The sequence below is a fragment of the Scomber scombrus genome, chromosome 5 (genome assembly GCF_963691925.1).
Source record: "Scomber scombrus chromosome 5, fScoSco1.1, whole genome shotgun sequence".
Lineage (NCBI taxonomy): Eukaryota > Metazoa > Chordata > Actinopteri > Scombriformes > Scombridae > Scomber > Scomber scombrus.
The window spans coordinates 3,546,796-3,567,454 of record NC_084974.1 but is presented as its reverse complement, the minus strand read 5'-3'; the positions used below and the strand labels follow the sequence as shown (position 1 = coordinate 3,567,454).

General features: G+C 37.5%; 2 protein-coding genes across 2 annotated transcripts; both read right to left on the bottom strand.

The window, feature by feature from the left end:
* Nucleotides 1-4,316: 4,316 nt before the first annotated feature.
* LOC133979940 (transcobalamin-1-like) lies at nt 4,317-5,572 on the bottom strand. The gene is made up of 4 exons (XM_062418481.1): nt 5,513-5,572; nt 5,275-5,416; nt 4,589-4,725; nt 4,317-4,493 (listed from the first exon to the last, which is right to left on the bottom strand). The coding sequence occupies exons 1-4, from the start codon at nt 5,568-5,570 to the stop codon at nt 4,432-4,434; spliced, it is 399 nt and encodes a 132-aa protein (XP_062274465.1). The 5' UTR covers nt 5,571-5,572; the 3' UTR covers nt 4,317-4,431.
* Nucleotides 5,573-7,889: 2,317 nt separating this feature from the next.
* Nucleotides 7,890-9,151, bottom strand: LOC133980917 (transcobalamin-1-like). The gene is made up of 4 exons (XM_062419784.1): nt 9,088-9,151; nt 8,849-8,990; nt 8,162-8,298; nt 7,890-8,066 (listed from the first exon to the last, which is right to left on the bottom strand). The coding sequence occupies exons 1-4, from the start codon at nt 9,149-9,151 to the stop codon at nt 8,005-8,007; spliced, it is 405 nt and encodes a 134-aa protein (XP_062275768.1). The 3' UTR covers nt 7,890-8,004.
* Between the last annotated feature and the right edge of the window lie 11,508 nt (nt 9,152-20,659).

Sequence of the window (20,659 nt, the reverse complement as noted above, 5' to 3'; positions counted from 1 at the left end):
GTGGCAAATGCAATCCAATAAGCGAGGGCGCTATTGTACTTCATTGTATTCTTTAACCCAACATTTTTTATATTAACACAATTTCTGTTTTATAATTTCCTTTTCCTTTTTATTTCACTGTCATATGTGTGTCTGTGTCTGTGTCTGTGTGTGTGTGTGTGTGTGTGTGTGTGTGTGTGTGTGTGTGTGTGTGTGTGTGTGTGTGTGTGTGTGTTTTCTATGATCCTGATGAGGACTGACTGGATTATATTCTTTGCTATAAACAGCAGAGTGATAGCAGACGTCCCATCCCATGCTGATTCATGAAGCAGACACCAACTGACCTGCTCACGGGTGCCTGATTGGTACCTGATTGGCAGCACCTGGTTCTAGAAGCTCAAAACGAGAGTCAATAGCAACAGCAAAATAAGCTGTTTTGCATCGGCAGAGAAGATTTGCCAAATTTTTCATGGGCGCAACCCACATAGTCAGCTCTGCTGCTCATCCCACACATGCATGTTCATTACAAATGTGGCTACATTTAAAAGGGAAATAAACAGGTTTTCCAACAGTATAAGATTTATTACCAAGAAGCATTGTTACAACAAAGAAATAATCTACTGATTGCACTGATAAATGTATAACGTAGTTAAGAAAATATGTTTGCATAATAACACATGAACATTCTAGCACATGATGTTCTCTTTCTCGTCTTCGCCCTGGAAACCAGTTTCATCTGGTTTCGGTTGATGTTACGGCTGAGTCATCGCCCTGCAGTCACGTCCGCCAGGCGTGACTTCCTGAAAAACAACTTCAAGCACATAACACTCTTGCGCACGTCTAATAACACGGTTAGAAAGTATAAAGACAAAATATGAGATAACATATACAATTATTCCAACAATATGGTCATACAGTCGATTCCAACACTGATCGCATGTTTAAATATGCTGGCTGCTGAATCTTCACCACTTAGAAAATCTTAGGATTATTTGGTCATTTTCACTTGGGATGTAACATCCAATACCTGCAAAAAAGAAATAAAAATCCATGCAGTTAATCATAATTTGATTTACAATAAGAATTACAGCAACAAAAAAAACCCACAAAATCCTTACTCAACTCACCAACATCAGGTGTTATGACTTTGCCATCTGGTTTCTTGACCAGCAGCTCCCAGTAGGTACGGTCTTCGTCACTTCCAGCTACACCATTCACACTCTCCAAGTATGGGCCGTAGTTTAGGTTCTCTGTGTAGGTGAACCTGGAAGACCAAACAGAACAACAGATGTCCACTAAGTGAGATAAATGATCAACACAGAGATATTCATCTCTAATTAAAAAAGAGGGAGCTGCTTGTTCAGGCAAAAAGTGAAATAAATCACCAGTTGATGATCTATGCTGAGGAGATGGAAATAAAGAAACAGCAATGTCTTAATCCTAGTATTACAATTATTACAAGGGGGAAAAAATCAATCAGAATTATATATATTCATATAACCATAACCATATATATGTTAAGCTGGTTAATTTATAGTTTGACAGGCAAAAAAGAGAGTTACAGGATTTGTTTTTAGCATAGAATGGCACCACTGAAATAAAGATTTTGTGAACTGCATAGGGGTTGAATCACTAACTGTTAAAGGAATGTTGCCGTAAAGTTTCATGTCAATAAAGAATCGTTTCAAGTTGCCAGGTGACAAATCATGATCTGATCTTACTTAAAGTTTGCATTTGAGTCCATGAGTGTCTTCATGGCACCCAACAGGATCCCTCTGTTCACCACATGACTGCTGTAGGTCACTGGAGGCAACCAGTAACTAGTGACCACAACCACAGTGATTGGAGTTAGTTTACTTTCTGACAACAACAAAAAAACAGCAGAGGAGATTTTTGATGTTCAGTATCAATGAAAATCATTGGAAATAAAGTTTTATGAATTATTATGAGGTTTACCCAGAGTTAGAGTCCCAGGAAGCAGCAGCAGCAGGGCTGCAGAGAGCAGAGTGGACATCATCATCACGGCTGGTGGACGGCAGTCTCAACTGAGTGTAGCTGTTGCTCTGTTTTATTCCACCCAACTGTTATTCCACCCACATGTGGGAGTGGACTGAACTGTTGATCTTGGTTCAAACAAGCTGATAACAACTCAAATGTCACCTTCAGGTTATACAGGTTATACAATAAAATATTGTGTGCACTGCCACGTTTTATAAATTGTACAATGCTTAATGAAATGTAAGCATACTTCATCATGCGTCAACATCAGGTTACATCAGGTCAACATCAAATAAAGCTTTAAGCTTTAAGCTTTATTTGACCATATGCTTGAACTTTAGTTTCAATTTCGATTTTAAATTTTAAAAAATCATTGTGGTCCAAATAATTTGTATGATAAGACCAATTTAAAAAATAAGATATAGGGCCAATGGGACAGTAAAGAAGAAAAGAAAGATATTATACAAAGAAAAATAAATTCCCACCAGGAGATATTTGATAGTGTGTGCACTTTTCCAGCAGAGGTCTCTGTAGACCTTCATCACTACATCATTAGGAAGCCCAAAATACTGGGAAGATATAATAAACAACCTTAAATTGTAGTTGTTATAAACTTTATTATGAATGTGCCTTAAACAATTACCCAGAAGAATCAATAGCAGCAGGGACTGAGGACCATACCTACATTTATGTGTGATCATTGTTTACATATTGGAGTTGACTTAACTATTGTGACTTCAATAAACAATGGGCCAGATGCAAGAACCACTCGTACGCACAGATTCGTTCTTAAACCATGCGTACGAGTGATTTACGAGGATTTGCCGCATTCACCAATTTCCTCGTATTTTGGATTTTCTCTTAGGTACGAACAAAATGTACGAGTGGTGCAGACCTGTCGTACCTCTCACGCACAACCAACCTGCAGTCCTCCAAAGCAATAAAACATGACTGTTACTGTCTAATTGTCTAATGGCAGCGTGCCAACGATATCATGTCTTTTGGGGGAACTCAATTTTTTTCCGGGGGGGGGGGTTTACATCATATACTATAAGCAAGATATGATAATCACTTAATGAACACATAACACCTCCACAAGGGTACCCTCATCTCCAACTTCTTCTGCCTTGACCTGCGTTGTCATCCCGGGTGTTAGCAGGTCTGTGCTGACAGCAGTACGGCAGCAGGTGTAACATCAGCAGTTGAGCTTCAGAATCAACTGACTTGGATTTTCTTTTTAACATCACTGTATGCTGACTACCACTTAACAGAGAAATGAATAATGTCGATCCGTAGGCTGAGTGATTATTATATTGTCAGTATTTTAGAGACCCCTGAGTAATGGGTGTGAACTACAGGGGATGTAGAGAAGGGGGGGAAAGTGTATACTATGTCCCGTTCATTAAATTGCACTTCTGAATCCATAATCATGATGACATTACTCTGTTTGTAAAATGATTAGGCTATTTAGTATACAGAAGTAGGCCATTTAACAATTTAGGTAGATATATCAGTCATTTGAATTGACAATCGAATGATATAATGCAAGCGTACAATATAAATATTAGCGGCCAAAACTACAAAGCGACTTGTCCACAGTTACTTTTCCACAGTTACTTTTCCACAATATAAACTGACTATTTATTAATAACTGTTATTCATTTAATTGAAATATTGCTTATCGAAGTAATAGTTTAACTCCCTGGCTGATGACATCCTCTGGCATAATTCATGCTAAGTCATATTTGTTTTTATTTCTGTGACGGTGCAACAGCTGAGACAGCGTTCACAGCACGGGTCATTTTTCCTCATTCTTTGTCTTTCTCAGGACCTTTAATTCCACCACTAACACTAAATAATAATATGTCTTTCTGTTGATCTATTTCTGAGAGCGGGACCTCAGTCTGAGAGCTCGTAAAGTTCTTATTCTTAGTCTTTAGTGCCATTTTCATGAATGGAGCTTCTCCACAACCTGCCGGTCGTCTGACCTTATATGGTATTTTGGGGGCGTCATTCATGTTAATTTACTATTCTCTGGAACGCGCGTTCATTTAGAACAGGTGGGATTCATCATGTTTACGAACGTCATTTACGACTGTTTCCTGGTGATACGAGTGTTTGGTGAATCCGACGTGGCACATTCGTAAATTCCACCTCACGAGAAAAGTACGACAGATTTAAGAAGAAAAATCCGAACATATTCTTGCATCTGGCCCATTGTACACGATAAAGCTCTTGTTCCTTGTCAGTAATGTTAATTGCAGTTAATTCACTGTGTGAATTCCTTATGCAAGACATTACAGTCAACACATGGAAGGATGTTTTATTGCGATGCTACTGTAATTCAACAATAAACGCAGATACATGTCATTTGATTGTTCACCTATGAAATATATGGTCATACAGTCGATTCCAACACTGATCGCATGTTTAAATATGCTGGCTGCTGAATCTTCACCACTTAGAAAATCTTAGGATTATTTGCTCATTTTCACTTGGGATGTAACATCCAATACCTGCAAAAAAGAAATAAAAATCCATGCAGTTAATCATAATTTGATTTACAATAAGAATTACAGAAAAAACCCCACAAAATCCTTAATTAACTCACCAACATCAGGTCTTATGACTTTGCCATCTGGTTTCTTGACCAGCAGCTCCCAGTAGGTATGGTCTTCGTCACTTCCAGCTACACCATTCACACTCTCCAAGTATGGGCCGTAGTTTAGGTTCTCTGTGTAGGTGAACCTGGAAGACCAAACAGAACAACAGATGTCCACTAAGTGAGATAAATGATCAACACAGAGATATTCATCTCTAATTAAAAATATTATCCAGCTCAGAATTTTCCACTGGGCTAGTGGTTGGAAACATGATATCTGGCTAAGTTTTTTATTATTATTTTAAGCTGACTCATTTTTGCTTAAAAAAGAGGCTACAGCTGCTTGTTCAGGCAAAAAGTGAAATAAATCACCAGTTGATGATCTATGCTGAGGAGATGGAAATAAAGAAACAGCAATGTCTTAATCCTAGTATTACAATTATTACAAGGGGGAAAAATCAATCAGAATTATATATATTCATATAACCTTGTTAAGCAGGTTCATTTATAGTTTGACAGGCAAAAAAGAGAGTTACAGGATTTGTTTTAGCATAGAATGGCACCACTGAAATAAAGATTTTGTGAACTGCATAGGGGTTGAATCACTAACTGTTAAAGGAATGTTGCCGATAAAGTTTAATGTCAATAAAGAATCGTTTCAAGTTGCCAGGTGACAAATCATGCTCTGATCTTACTTAAAGTTTGCATTTGAGTCCATGAGCTTCTTCATGGCACCCAGCAGGATCCCTCTGTTCACCACATGACTGCTGTAGGTCACTGGAGGGTTGCCTAGTAGACTGTTCTCCACCACCACAGTGATTGGAGTTGGTTTACTTTCTGACAACAACAAAAAAACAGCAGAGGAGATTTTTGATGTTCAGTATCAATGAAAATCATTGGAAATAAAGTTGTATGAATTATTATGAGGTTTACCCAGAGTTAGAGTCCCAGGAAGCAGCAGCAGCAGGGCTGCAGAGAGCAGAGTGGACATCATCATCACGGCTGGTGAACGGCAGTCTTAACTGAGTGTAGCTGTTGCTCTGTTTTATTCCACCCAACTGTTCACATGTGGGAGTGGACTGAACTGTTGATCTTGGTTCAAACAAGCTGATAACAACTCAAATGTCACCTTCAGGTTATACAGGTTATACAATAAAATATTGTGTGCACTGCCACGTTTTATAAATTGTACAATGCTTAATGAAATGTAAGCATACTTCATCATGCGTCAACATCAGGTTACATCAGGTCAACATCAAATAAAGCTTTAAGCTTTAAGCTTTATTTGACCATATGCTTGAACTTTAGTTTCAATTTCGATTTTAAATTTTAAAAAATCATTGTGGTCCAAATAATTTGTATGATAAGACCAATTTAAAAAATAAGATATAGGGCCAATGGGACAGTAAAGAAGAAAAGAAAGATATTATACAAAGAAAAATAAATTCCCACCAGGAGATATTTGATAGTGTGTGCACTTTTCCAGCAGAGGTCTCTGTAGACCTTCATCACTACATCATTAGGAAGCCCAAAATACTGGGAAGATATAATAAACAACCTTAAATGTTAGTTGTTATAAACTTTATTATGAATGTGCCTTAAACAATTACCCAGAAGAATCAATAGCAGCAGGGACTGAGGACCATACCTACATTTATGTGTGATCATTGTTTACATATTGGAGTTGACTTAACTATTGTGACTTCAATAAACAATGGGCCAGATGCAAGAACCACTCGTACGCACAGATTCGTTCTTAAACCATGCGTACGAGTGATTTACGAGGATTTGCCGCACTCACCAATTTCCTCGTATTTTGGATTTTCTCTTAGGTACGAACAAAATGTACAAGTGGTGCAGACCTGTCGTACCTCTCACGCACAACCAACCTGCAGTCCTCCAAAGCAATAAAACATGACTGTTACTGTCTAATTGCCTAATGGCAGTGTGCCAACGATATCATGTCTTTTGGGGGAACTCAATTTTTTCCCGGGGGGGGGGGGGGGGGGGGGGGGGGTTACATCATATACTATAAGCAAGATATGATAATCACTTAATGAACACATAACACCTCCACACGGGTACCCTCATCTCCAACTTCTTCTGCCGGCTTGCCCTGCGTTGTCATCCCGGGTGTTAGCAGGTCTGTGCTGACAGCAGTCCAGCAGCAGGTGTAACATCAGCAGTTGAGCTTCAGAATCAACTGACTTGGATTTCTTTTTAACATCACTGTATGCTGACTACCACTTAACAGAGAAATGAATAATGTCGATCCGCAGGCTGAGCGATTATTATATCGTCAGTATTTTAGAGACCCCTGAGTCATGGGTGTGAACTACAGGGGATGTAGAGAAGGGGGGGAAAGTGTATACTATGTCCCGTTCATTAAATTGCACTTCTGAATCCATAATCATGATGACATTACTCTGTTTGTAAAATGATTAGGCTATTTAGTATACAGAAGTAGGCCATTTAACAATTTAGGTAGATATATCAGTCATTTGAATTGACAATTGAAACTATGATATAAAGATAGCACAATATAAATATTAGCGGCCGAAACTACAAAGCGACTTGTCCACAGTTACTTTTCCACAATATAAACTGACTATTTATTAATAACTGTTATTCATTTAATTGAAATATTGCTTATCGAAGTAATAGTTTAACTCCCTGGCTGATGACATCCCCTGGCATAATTCATGTTCAGTCATTTTTGTTTTTATTTCTGTGACGGTGCAACAGCTGAGACAGCGTTCACAGCACGGGTCATTTTTCCTCATTCTTTGTCTTTCTCAGGACCTTTAATTCCATCACTAACACTAAAAAATAATATGTGCTTCTGTTGATCTATTTCTGAGAGCGGGACCTCAGTCTGAGAGCTCGTAAAGTTCTTATTCTTAGTCTTTAGTGCCATTTTCATGAATGGAGCTTCTCCACAACCTGCCGGTCGTCTGACCTTATATGGTATTTTGGGGGCGTCATTCATGTTAATTTACTATTCTCGGGAATGCGCGTTCATTTAGAACAGGTGGGATTCATCATGTTTACGAACGTCATTTACGACTGTTTCCTGGTGATACGAGTGTTTGGTGAATCCGACGTGGCACATTCGTAAATTCCACCTCACGAGAAAAGTACGACAGATTTAAGAAGAAAAATCCGAACATATTCTTGCATCTGGCCCATTGTACACGATAAAGCTCTTGTTCCTTGTCAGTAATGTTAATTGCAGTTTATTCACTGTGTGAATTCCTTATGCAAGACATTACAGTCAACACATGGAAGGATGTTTTATTGCGATGCTACTGTAATTCAACAATAAACGCAGATACATGTCATTTGATTGTTCACCTATGAAATATATGGTCATACAGTCGATTCCAACACTGATCGCATGTTTAAATATGCTGGCTGCTGAATCTTCACCACTTAGAAAATCTTAGGATTATTTGCTCATTTTCACTTGGGATGTAACATCCAATACCTGCAAAAAAGAAATAAAAATCCATGCAGTTAATCATAATTTGATTTACAATAAGAATTACAGAAAAAAACCCACAAAATCCTTAATTAACTCACCAACATCAGGTCTTATGACTTTGCCATCTGGTTTCTTGACCAGCAGCTCCCAGTAGGTATGGTCTTCGTCACTTCCAGCTACACCATTCACACTCTCCAAGTATGGGCCGTAGTTTAGGTTCTCCGTGTAGGTGAACCTGGAAGACCAAACAGAACAACAGATGTCCACTAAGTGAGATAAATGATCAACACAGAGATATTCATCTCTAATTAAAAATATTATCCAGCTCAGAATTTTCCACTGGGCTAGAGGTTGGAAACATGATATCTGGCTAAGTTTTTTATTATTATTTTAAGCTGACTCATTTTTGCTTTAAAAAGAGGCTACAGCTGCTTGTTCAGGCAAAAAGTGAAATAAATCACCAGTTGATGATCTATGCTGAGGAGATGGAAACAAAGAAACAGCAATGTCTTAATCCTAGTATTACAATTATTACAAGGGGGACAAATCAATCAGAATTATATATATTCATATAACCTTGTTAAGCAGGTTCATTTATAGTTTGACAGGCAAAAAAGAGAGTTACAGGATTTGTTTTTAGCATAGAATGGCACCACTGAAATAAAGATTTTGTGAACTGCATAGGGGTTGAATCACTAACTGTTAAAGGAATGTTGCCGATAAAGTTTAATGTCAATAAAGAATCGTTTCAAGTTGCCAGGTGACAAATCATGATCTGATCTTACTTAAAGTTTGCATTTGAGTCCATGAGTGTCTTCATGGCACCCAGCAGGATCCCTCTGTACACCACATGACTGCTGTAGGTCACTGGAGGGTTGCCTAGTAGACTGTTCTCCACCACCACAGTGATTGGAGTTGGTTTACTTTCTGACAACAACAACAAAAACAGCAGAGGAGATTTTTGATGTTCAGTATCAATGAAAATCATTGGAAATAAAGTTTTATGAATTATTATGAGGTTTACCCAGAGTTAGAGTCCCAGGAAGCAGCAGCAGCAGGGCTGCAGAGAGCAGAGTGGACATCATCATCATGGCTGGTGGACGGCAGTCTCAACTGAGTGTAGCTGTTGCTCTGTTTTATTCCACCCAACTGTTCACATGTGGGAGTGGACTGAACTGTTGATCTTGGTTCAAACAAGCTGATAACAACTCAAATGTCACCTTCAGGTTATACAATGAAACATTGTATGCACTGCCACGTTTTATAAATTGTACAATGCTTAATGAAATGTAAGCATACTTCATCATGCGTCAACATCAGGTTGACGCATGATGAAGTCAAATAAAGCTTTAAGCATTATTTGACCATATGCTAGAACTTTAGTTTCAATTTCGATTTTAAATTTTAAAAAATCAATGCGGTCCAAATAATTTGTATGATAAGACCAATTTAAAAAATAAGATATAGGGCCAATGGGACAGTAAAGAAGAAAAGAAAGATATTATACAAAGAAAAATAAATTCCCACCAGATAACTTTTACCCACAGGAGAGATTTGATAGTGTGTGCACTTTTCCAGCAGAGGTCTCTGTAGACCTTCATCACTACATCATTAGGAAGCCCAAAATACTGGGAAGATATAATAAACAACCTTACATTTTAGTTGTTATAAACTTTATTATGAATGTGCCTTAAACAATTACCCAGAAGAATCAATAGCAGCAGGGACTGAGGACCATACCTACATTTATGTGTGATCATTGTTTAAATATTGGAGTTGACTTAACTATTGTGACCTTCAATAAACAATATATGTCATTTGGACATATTTGATAGAGCCTTCTTTGAAGCTTTTCCTGCAATACACACACTGAAGCTGTTTTATACAAGGCCTAATCTTTAAATCTGTGTTTTATGTACTCATGTAGTGTAAACAGTCTCTTTACTTATCAGCTTACCTTTGTTACCTTTACTGTAATATTATGTGGACTCTAAGATAGAACAGGTAAACATTTCTACATTTCTACAGCCAAAAACACTTTTATATATCAGTGTAAAGAGGGCATGAGATAATAAATGTGTTAAATAAGCAGAAATCGAAATAAAGTAGAAAGTATCAGAAAATCAGGTAAAGAAATGCCTTGATTCATCAACATTCATCACAACATGTGTACTTGTTTACATCCAACCAGTTATATACACGTCTCTGCTTCCACACACTGACTGTTGTCAAAGGGCAGAATTGAATTCAGCTGTATATGGAAGACGAAATCTGACTCAAAATTAAATAAATTATTATATTTTTATTGAGTCAATGTGAGACTGAAAATCCCTGAGCGTCAGGTAGATTATCTGATATGACTCACTTTGTTATGCCCCATGACACACATCATTTTCATTTTCCCTGAAACACTTTACCTAATAAATCATTTTCAGAGAATATAAAACATCTTAACTTGATTTATATATAACGATTCTACAATCAGAATATCAGTGTATGTCAAATTTAGTTGCAAATAATTAATAAATGGTTCCTGTGTGTCTGAGTGGGACTAATCTGTATCAACACGTTTTTATCCCAATTGATAACATACAGGTGCTTAGTCTGGACCCCTTATCATCACTGTTTAAAAGCACTGTGGCTGCTTTTTCAACGTGCACTATCACAGCAGTGTGTGTGTCTTTCATTCTTGCAATAACCATTACAAATCATAGTTAAAAGAAAATGACATGTGACAACACTGTGCTTAAGGTCTGGTTAGGTTTAGGCACAAAAACACTTTTCTTGGATTTAGGGAAAAATTATAGTTTGGGTTCAAACCATCACAAACTGTCTCAACGTTAACAGCAGTTCCCTGTAAGTCCATTTTTTGCCACTTTCGTCCAGTATCTATAGGCTTCATCAGTTTCACAGTATCTATGGTATTTCAGATGTTGTGGAAGTTCGGCTAAGTCTACCGGAGTGTGTCTTTCCTTTTTACAACCCAGTTTAAATGGAACCACACACACGTCTGTATGAAACAAGTATCAGCTGAATGAACTGCCCCCAATACCGTCTCTTAAGACTGTGTAATGTATTTGGACAGCACAGCTCTTTGGCGATTTACCATTGGTTCTAAAGCCTCTGTAGCATTTTGATATATGATATACTTCCTTTTGGACCTGATTTAAACTTGATCGCATCCATGTACACAATGTGGGATGTTAATCCAGGAACATGTCCAACTTGGCTGAATCATGTTGTAAGACGAAAGGAAGGTGAGAGAAAGAGGGTGTACACAGTGTTGCAACAGCCCAGAAAAAGGAAATTATATATAATATATGTATATAAACCTCTTTTTACATACACATCCTCAACTGACTCTTGCAACTGCCGATGCAACCAGCTTGTGGTGTTATTGTATGTTGTTTATAACGTTTTTGAATGGTATGTTGTACACTGGTGGGAGGTCTAGCAGAGTGGGACACACGGGGGCGCTGTGGGCCACAGGGAACTATGCCAGAGGGAGAGTGACAACGTGCAAGAGAGTTGAATAAAGTTTTCCTGTATTCAGTAAATCGTTGGTCCACGCTTATTTATATCACGTAAACACGACACAGCTGACAGAGTCATAATTGTTAATGCAAGCAACAAAATAAAATGGCATGTGCACTAGTTAAGGGTTACTCACAAATCTTGGAACAGGACGAAAGAGGAATGGGGCCGATGCATGATAAGAGGAGAGCCGAGTGATGTTTCAGGCTGGCGGGCAACAATGGCCTAGATGAAGTGATAGCAGAGCAGGAGACATCTACTCCTCCATAGAGTCCAAGGAGTGTTTCTGGTCCTCAGTCTAATAGATGTGCCTGACAGTGTTTCTCAGTCAGTTAACTTATCACCAAAGTTCCCTGACTTCTCATGTCAAGTTCATGTTTAGACTACTCTTTAAACTACTTCACAACATTAACACACACTAACCACACACAGTAACATTAGCTGCTACTACAGTGAGCAATATGTGCCAATATAACTAGCGCGCTAATAGCTAACATCGTCTGCATGTTACGAATATGCATCATGACGAAGCAATACAAAAAATACAGAAGTTATTTACCTTCTGCAGTTGCCAAGTGTCCGATACCCGTTGGTGTGACTCTGCCTTCACCAACATCATGAACACTTTGCCTACCCATATAAAAACTGAATAGTTGCAGAGACTAAAACCCTACACCCAGAATATTATCTGAAATAATGATAAAGTAGAATTTAAATGTGATAGATTATGTTGACTTCTTTCGATGATGCCGTTGCTCTGAACACTGATGGCTCAAAGCACTGTAAGATTGCCAAAATTGAAAACTGCAGGACAGAACACCTCTTCAACACTGAAATGGAATGGAAGTATTTTCTCCTTGGACTACTTTCATCAAAATCACTCGGTCATGATCAAGCAGTGCAATTATGTTTGGTGGTGTGGTTCTAACCTCAAGGCTGTCTGCTCCCCCATGCGAGCATACACTGGAGAAATGAGTTGCAACTGAAAATCATCCTCATAAAAAATAGCATCTGCTAAGCTTAGCAAGGATGAGACTGTTTATCCAAGCCTGATTTAGTGCCATGTAGGACAGAATGTGAATTTGGATGTTCCTATCCTGTGTGTGACAGCAGCCAGGTGTCAAACCCTTGAACCCTAAGGGAAAAGTTATGGACAAATTAGGTCCTTGTTCCCTGCTGGAACCCTAACCCTCTATTATTACTTCTGACCTCTGCTACAATACTCGTCATTTTGCATTACAGACTTAGAGCTCATATATCAGAAAAATCCCCACTTTGAAAGAGTGGTGTAATGTGGAAACTGAAAAATTGAGTTGTATCCAGCGGAGCTACAACTAACGGTTATTGTCATTATCGATTCATCTGTCAATCATTTTCTCAATTAATTGATTAGCTGTTTGCTAATATAACATACAACAACATTGAGATGCAACCTATAACGTCATGCTTTGTTTCCAACCAACTGTCCACAACCCAAAGAGTTCTCTTTGGAGAACTAAAAGAAACCAGGATCGAGGAAGTGTGGCTCAAAGGGTTTGTGGCAACACAAACAAAGGCTCTGCCTCACTCACACCATGAATTTAGCTGCATTGTATTTCCAAAACTGGGCTATGCCATAGGGGCTTTTACTCGACATGTAACAAACAGCAATGACGTAAATTAAGCATGATGTTCTTTCACTTTGACCTAAATGACACCTTCCAATGCAACTTTATTTGTTAAGCACTTTAAAACAACCACACTGGACCAAGGTGCTGTACAGAAGAATAAATAAAATACATCATAAATAAAAGACATAACAGCTCACATGAGGCATAAAATTACATATAAAAAAACAAAACATGAGTAAAAATAACAGCCATACAATAAAAACAATCAAATCAAATAAATATAGTCAACGTCTTACTAAGTGTCAATGGCCAAGGAGAAGAGATGGGTTTTAAGAAGGCACGGTCCCCTCTGAGCTTCTGCTTAGTTTTAGGCACACTCAAGAGCAGCTGATCAGCTGACCTGAGAGAGTGGATGGGTGTATAAGGGTGTAGAAGCTCAGAGAGGTAGGGCGGGGCAAGATCATGGAGAGATTTAAAAGCAAATAAAATAATTTAAAAAATGGATCCTAAAATGTATGGGCAACCAGTGGAGTGAGACTAAAATGTGGGAAATGTGCTCGTGTTTATGAGTTAGTAGAATACTGAAATTCACTGTGATTACGCTCTACTCATAGCATACTTTAATTACTGTTTTTACTTTCTTAACTGCACATAATCCAGATTAAAGAATGTGCTGACTTGATAAAAACTCAAATACACTCATCTTCATCTTGGGATGGTTGACATTCATGTTGACTAATGATATAGAAATACTTTGTGTATCTAGTTTTAATGCATTTAATTTTGAACATTTTATTTCATCTCCAGTTCATGTGACACATTTTCCCATCATCCAAGGACTGTATTTGTTCAATAGATGAATTATCAAGACTTTTTCATGCTGCTTCCACTGCCACTCTTCACTGACAGGTCTTTCCTATCCAGGATCACTTTTAAACCTGACTTAAGATCCAACATTTAGCCATTATACACCTTGACCAGCATATGTTGTTTTTTTTTTTATATACATGTGGTATATAAATAAAGTGATTATATTTCCTAAGTTTAAAACACATTCTTGTCTGTTACAGTGTTTATGACACACCTCTCATTCCAAGTATGTAGCAATATAACTTTTCACTACATTTTGACACACTGACCAAATTTTGTTTTCCCCCTGTTTAAATCCCCATTCATGTCAGACATCACTCTTGGTATGATCTCATCATCCCTGTTTGACCCCAGGTGTGTTCACTGGAGAATTCCTCTCCTCTGGCAGGTTAGAGAGACAGTCAGAGATGGATGACAGACAAGGGGAAGGAAAGAGAGGAGAGCATCAGAGAAAACAGTCAATCTATACACTGTGTGCTGTTTGTATTATTCATGTCTGAACTTGTTAGACTTCCGTGGCGCTTAGTGGTACATTCAGTACCTCAGATATGCGACCCATGTTGACGGGTCATGGCTTGTTGCCATCTTTGTCACATCTACAGACTTTGAGGAATTTGAGGGTGTCTCCAACTTCTACAGGATACATCATAGCACCACACACACTATACATACTCAGTATACAGTATACATCCTAGTATGTCTACACTTTTACGTCCCTACTGTAAACCGACATTCACTTTCGAAGACAATAATATGTAGTATTATGTTATGTTATAATTTCAATTAATACTTTGATTAGTTTAATTTAAACATTATATATTATAAAATTGAACAAAACGACTCCGTGGCAGCTTTTTCCAGAGCTTTCAACTGCATCTCATGACCTTTATCGGTGAATGGTGTTTGTCTAGTTGAGCAAACTTGATCTGCTAATGAACAACATATGGATAAAGGATCTGGAGAAAGCTAGTACTGTAAATGAAACTTGACATCAAATTATTACTATTCCTGTTTTTTTTGTTTTTGTTTTTTTTGTCCACCTACTCCAAGACTAAGAATGAATTTATATGATATATTAAAGCTCCCATTACATCATCGTTTTCTCAGTGAAAATACTTGAAGTAAATGCAATTTTACAGAAATCAATCATATTCAATGCTATTCATAACAGGGGCGATTCTAGGATCAGACCTTTAGGGGGGCTCAGCTCAGCACTCAGAGCAATTAATTTTTTTTAACTTACCTGCCTTGTCTTAATTTTACCTGCCTTTGTTTTGTTTTGTTTTGTTGTATAGTTTTATGATGGTTCATGATTGATTTGTGTGTGTTGCTGAATGTATGTATGTATGTGTGTGTGTATGTCAAAATACCAATGTGATGGGCACTACCAATTTCATTTTATGTACAGTAACAATAAAGGCATCTTATCTTATCTATTTGACATACATTGCCCTGCAAACCCCTTTTCTTAATTACTCATTTCACTGGATAACGTAAATTACAACAAGAAATGTATAATAATAATAGTTCAGAATAAACAATCACTCATTTCTACAGAGAGGAAATTTAATGAACCCTGATGGAAAGACAATATTAATGACAGAATTATCAAAAGTACATTAAAGCTGTTATAATAAAACCATTTGAACCTGTAGCATAAGTGTTTGTCCCATCTCTAACAGACAGGCTCGCAAAATAATTAAAGTTGTATAAAATGATTTTTAGGGAACAAAAATAGCCTAGTAATTTATTTATTTTTTAAGGGGTGCTGAAATCAAATTTAGGAGTGCTTGAGCACCCATAAAAGGGTCTGAAATCTCCACTGATTCATAATTAGGCTATAAGCGGAAATTGCTCATTCACTGCATCTAGGAAAAAACTGTCACGTGAACTTATAATTAAAGGTATTAGTCAATTCTGCGAACATTACGAGTTGAAAAGGTGGGAAATAAGCCTGCAGGCTACAGTTAATAGATAGTGGAAATGGGGCTTATATAAACATAAGCCTACAGCTGTCACCCGTGATAAAGATTATAAAGGTAGAAATCCACATTTCTACGAAGCAGGAGACGTACACCCCCCCCCCCCCCCCCCCCCCCCCTCCCATGTGACCCGGCTCTGTCTGTACAGTAGCTCAGTGTCTCCCTCCTCCATCCATCCTGCTCCGTCCCGACTCATCCATCCATCCATCCACCCCACCTTGCCCTGATCCGCCCTCTCTCTCTCTCTCTCCGCTCCCCGCGTCCAGCGCTGCCGTAGATGCGGCAGAGCGGAGCAGACACAGTGTTTGGTAGTGAATGCAGCAGACTGGGAGCATAACAACACCCCGACACACACCGAGAAAAAGGACAACCGACAGCAGTCAACGTAAGCTCTCCGTTATGCTTCATTTTTTATACTCTCTCCTCTCTGCGTTGCTCTTCTCCTAAAACAAGTGTTACGGTGTTGTCTAATGTGACTCATCTTTGGGGTGGATGTGTCATGTCCAGTATGCCCTCTGTCCAATCATAAACTGTCTCAGCAGGATACATGTTGCGAGGCTAAACGCAGTTGTTAAATTCAAGAAAAGAGTATCAATGTTAGTTCAAGAATGGATAGGAAAGACCCTCGAATTTGGTGCAGTAAGTGGTATTACGCACTGCATTTTAAATATAGCTTTAAAGAAACATATTAACATGGCATTTTAGTTAGTGTGATTATTGTTCATGTAATATACCTGGTTAATATTAATTCAGAGAGTTTGTAAACTGGTGTTGATTTAGAAAAAAACTGTTAAAACACAAGTTTTTTTTTTGTCTATTTAGTTCTTATACTGTATATAAAATAAACATATAATGTTTGACATGTAAGTAGGGATACATTGGAAGTTACACACTTCCAAACTTAATTGAATAATATACTGTTTCTGACACAGTTCATAGTCATAGTCAAACAAAGAACTACCCAAAACAACACATTGGCCCATATAACTTATTTGCCTTATAGTGATGACTGATAAGTTGTATTTGACCCTCCACTTTATTTTAGTTTTTAATTTTGAATGCTATTGTAAATTGTGTTCTTCCCTTTAAACGTACACAGAAAGTCAACCCCCCCCCCCCCCCCCTCACACTTCAGACCTATTTCAACTTATGAGTGAAAAGTGCTGCTGTAACTCCCACTAGGAATGTACGTGAGCTTTTAGAGGTTTTTTTTTTCCCCTGTCAAAGCCTCTCCAGTGTATTAAGTCTCATTCTTACAAAGTCATGGGAGAACAGCCCCAGAACAACTCTTAACCTACTTCCCTGGGTCTGATCTTAATATCCTTATGCTCAGTTTCCTCATGTTAAGTAAGAACAGTCAGTCTTTCTGACTACAGTATAGGGCCACTGTTCACTGCCAGAACAATCAGACACTATTTAAGGTTTGAATCAGCCATGTTTAGCTCTTTTTTCTACATGCTGCCGTACCCACGAGATGTCAGCATCCGGGTTGACACAACAGCTCTAATTTTGACGTTGTACACCATGCTTTGACAAGACTCAGAGTGGTCTTTAAGTCATCTGTCAGCATGGTCAGAGGTGCTCATTACCTCTACCAGCAAACCTGTGCAGGACTCACTCATTCATGTACAGTAAGGTCGGAGTGTCTAAGCCATATTATTTGTGACTGTAGGAAGTTTTACATAGAAAGCACAAACCAACTAAAAGTGGATCATTAATTTAATTTAAGTGATTTAATATCATGTTGTCCCTGGAGACAGTGATGGAAAAACTCAAACTAAAAAGTATTGTATTTAAGTACAGTTTTGATGTACTTGTACTGAGTATTCCGTATTTCGACTACATTTTAGAAGGAAATATTGTACTTTCTACTCCACTAAACTTATTTGACAGCTTTAGTTACTTTTGAGATGAAGATTTCACACAGTGGATAATATAACAAGCTTTTAAAATACAACACATTGTTAAATATCTTACAAAAAGCAGTGTGTAGTCAGGCTCACATTTCAGATTAAATTTTCAATGATTCAATATTTCAGAAAAAAAATCAAAAATCAAAGACACATTTGTGTATCAGAACTTAGTTTTTTCTTCTTTCCTCTCCAATGAATCATCTCACCACCCCTCACATTTATCTGCTGACCCTTTGGAGGGACCCCACCCCTAGGTTGGGAACCACTGGACTAAACTAGCTAACTGTATATAAAGTAGTGTAAACTAGCTCCACCTCCAGCAGCTACAACAGTAACATGCTGCTCTAACACTGATGCTTCACTATTAATAATCTAATGATGTCATAATAATAATATATCAGTCAGAGGACCAAACCACTACTTTTACTGTAATACTGCATACTACATCACTCATAATACTGCAGTACTTTTACTGTAATACTGCATACTACATCACTCATAATACTGCAGTACTTTTACTGTAATACTGCATACTACATCACTCATAATACTGCAGTACTTTTACTGTAATACTGCATACTACATCACTCATAATACTGCAGTACTTTTACTGTAATACTGCATACTACATCACTATAATACTGCAGTACTTTTACTGTAATACTGCATACTACATCACTCATAATACTGCAGTACTTTTACTGTAATACTGCATACTACATCACTCATAATACTGCAGTACTTTTACTGTAATAGTGCATACTACATCACTCATAATACTGCAGTACTTTTACTGTAATAGTGCATACTACATCGCTCATAATACTGCAGTACTTTTACTGTAATACTGCATACTACATCACTCATAATACTGTAGTACTTTTACTGTAATACTGCATACTACATCACTCATAACACTGCAGTACTTTTACTGTAATACTGCATACTACATCACTCATAATACTGCAGTACTTTTACTGTAATACTGCATACTACATCACTCATAATACTGCAGTACGTTTACTGTAATACTGCATACTACATCACTCATAATACTGCAGTACTTTTACTGTAATACTGCATACTACATCGCTCATAATACTGCAGTACTTTTACTGTAATAGTGCATACTACATCGCTCATAATACTGCAGTACTTTAACAGTAATACTGCATACTACATCACTCATAATACTACAGTACTTTTACTGTAATACTGCATACTACATCACTCATAATACTGCAGTACTTTTACTGTAATACTGCATACTATATCACTCATAACATTTATGTTCTTTTATTGTAATACTTTACCTACATAAACATCCATTAACGAAAAGAAACATCAGCATATGGTTGCTGTTGTATAGAATTGCAGTAGTGGAAAATAAAGCATGTATTTTGTGGTTTTGTTGGCAAGTACCTGAGGGAGAAAACCTTGAGGTCATGCAACCTGTGGAAATTTGAGGGCAGGAGAATAATACCCAATCCTTGAAGGTTTTGAACAAGGCCGTAATGCAAAAGATTCATTAAAACTTGTAGAACAATCATCCCTGAATCACAGATTTGAAAATAATCAATTTTCTCCAGAAGAAAAGATGCCCGTGCACTATTTTTAGAGCTCTGACGTTCAAATATGATCAAGCAAAACATTAATAGTTCTCCAGCTCGGTGGCATCACCACTGTACAAATAGTGACTTTGAGTCATATTCAGCCAGAAAATAAAGACTGTAATGTATTTAATAGATTCCTGGTCTATTAGTTGCTTGTGTGCTCTTTGAGGGGAAACCAACCTCATTATCTATAGGTCTCAACACACATTTCACACATACACAAACATATGTACAATAAAACAATTTTTCCTAAGCTGCTGTTAACGTGAACATTGTGTTCCTTCCTTTAAGCATTCTCAGTCTGAAACCTCTTTCCATTGGGAAACATTTCACGTCCACAGGGTCAGACTGCATGAATAGAATCTAAAATGCTCTGTTTGTGTTTGTGTTTGTGTTTGTGTTTGTGTTTGTTCTGAATCTGTGATTTTTTTTAGAATTTATTAGAATAAAGTTAGTTTACTGATTGCTAATAATCTATGACCCTATACGAAGGACGTGATGCATATTTCAACCTTTTTTGTGTGGAATTATGAAAAATGATTAATTAACCAGGAACCAGGTAGCATTAGCAATTACACTAGAATTTAGATTGAAATATGATATATACCTAGTTGCACAGTTAGCCATGCTTCACCCAACAAACAAGTCAAAGTCAAATGCTATGAGCCCAACAAATATGTCAAAATGGACTGTCTGACTGGATTTTTAAGAATGAATCCTTAACTTGTGTCTTGAGCGTCAACGTTAATCCAGCTAAATCTGAAAATGCCTTTCATTTGTGAATGTGTCCTGCTCTCAGGATCTCATATCTGAAATGCTAAAACTGAAAGAACATGGCTAAATCTCCTTTTCTATATCTTATTTTTGAATAAAAATTGACATAACAACAAACCTGTGGTAAACCAGCGGTAGCCATGATACTCTCCATCATCGCCTATGCTGTATCTCTAATAATAATAATAATAATAATAATAATTGAGTTACTCATTTACATATTTTTTCTCAGAATCTGTTGTCAGACAGCTGATTGAGCATAAAATAGTCATTTGATAGTGGTGTCAAACAAGATACATA

Coding starts and splice junctions, on each gene's coding strand:
- LOC133979940 (XM_062418481.1), bottom strand. CDS start 5,570: ATGTCCACTCTGCTCTCTGCAGCCCTGCTGCTGCTGCTTCCTGGGACT. Junction 5,417..5,512: donor TCCTGGGACTCTAACTCTGG/GTAAACCTCATA, acceptor TGTTGTTGTCAG/AAAGTAAACCAACTCCAATC. Junction 4,494..4,588: donor AGTCATAAGACCTGATGTTG/GTGAGTTAATTA, acceptor TCTTTTTTGCAG/GTATTGGATGTTACATCCCA.
- LOC133980917 (XM_062419784.1), bottom strand. CDS start 9,151: ATGATGATGTCCACTCTGCTCTCTGCAGCCCTGCTGCTGCTGCTTCCT. Junction 8,991..9,087: donor TCCTGGGACTCTAACTCTGG/GTAAACCTCATA, acceptor TGTTGTTGTCAG/AAAGTAAACCAACTCCAATC. Junction 8,067..8,161: donor AGTCATAAGACCTGATGTTG/GTGAGTTAATTA, acceptor TCTTTTTTGCAG/GTATTGGATGTTACATCCCA.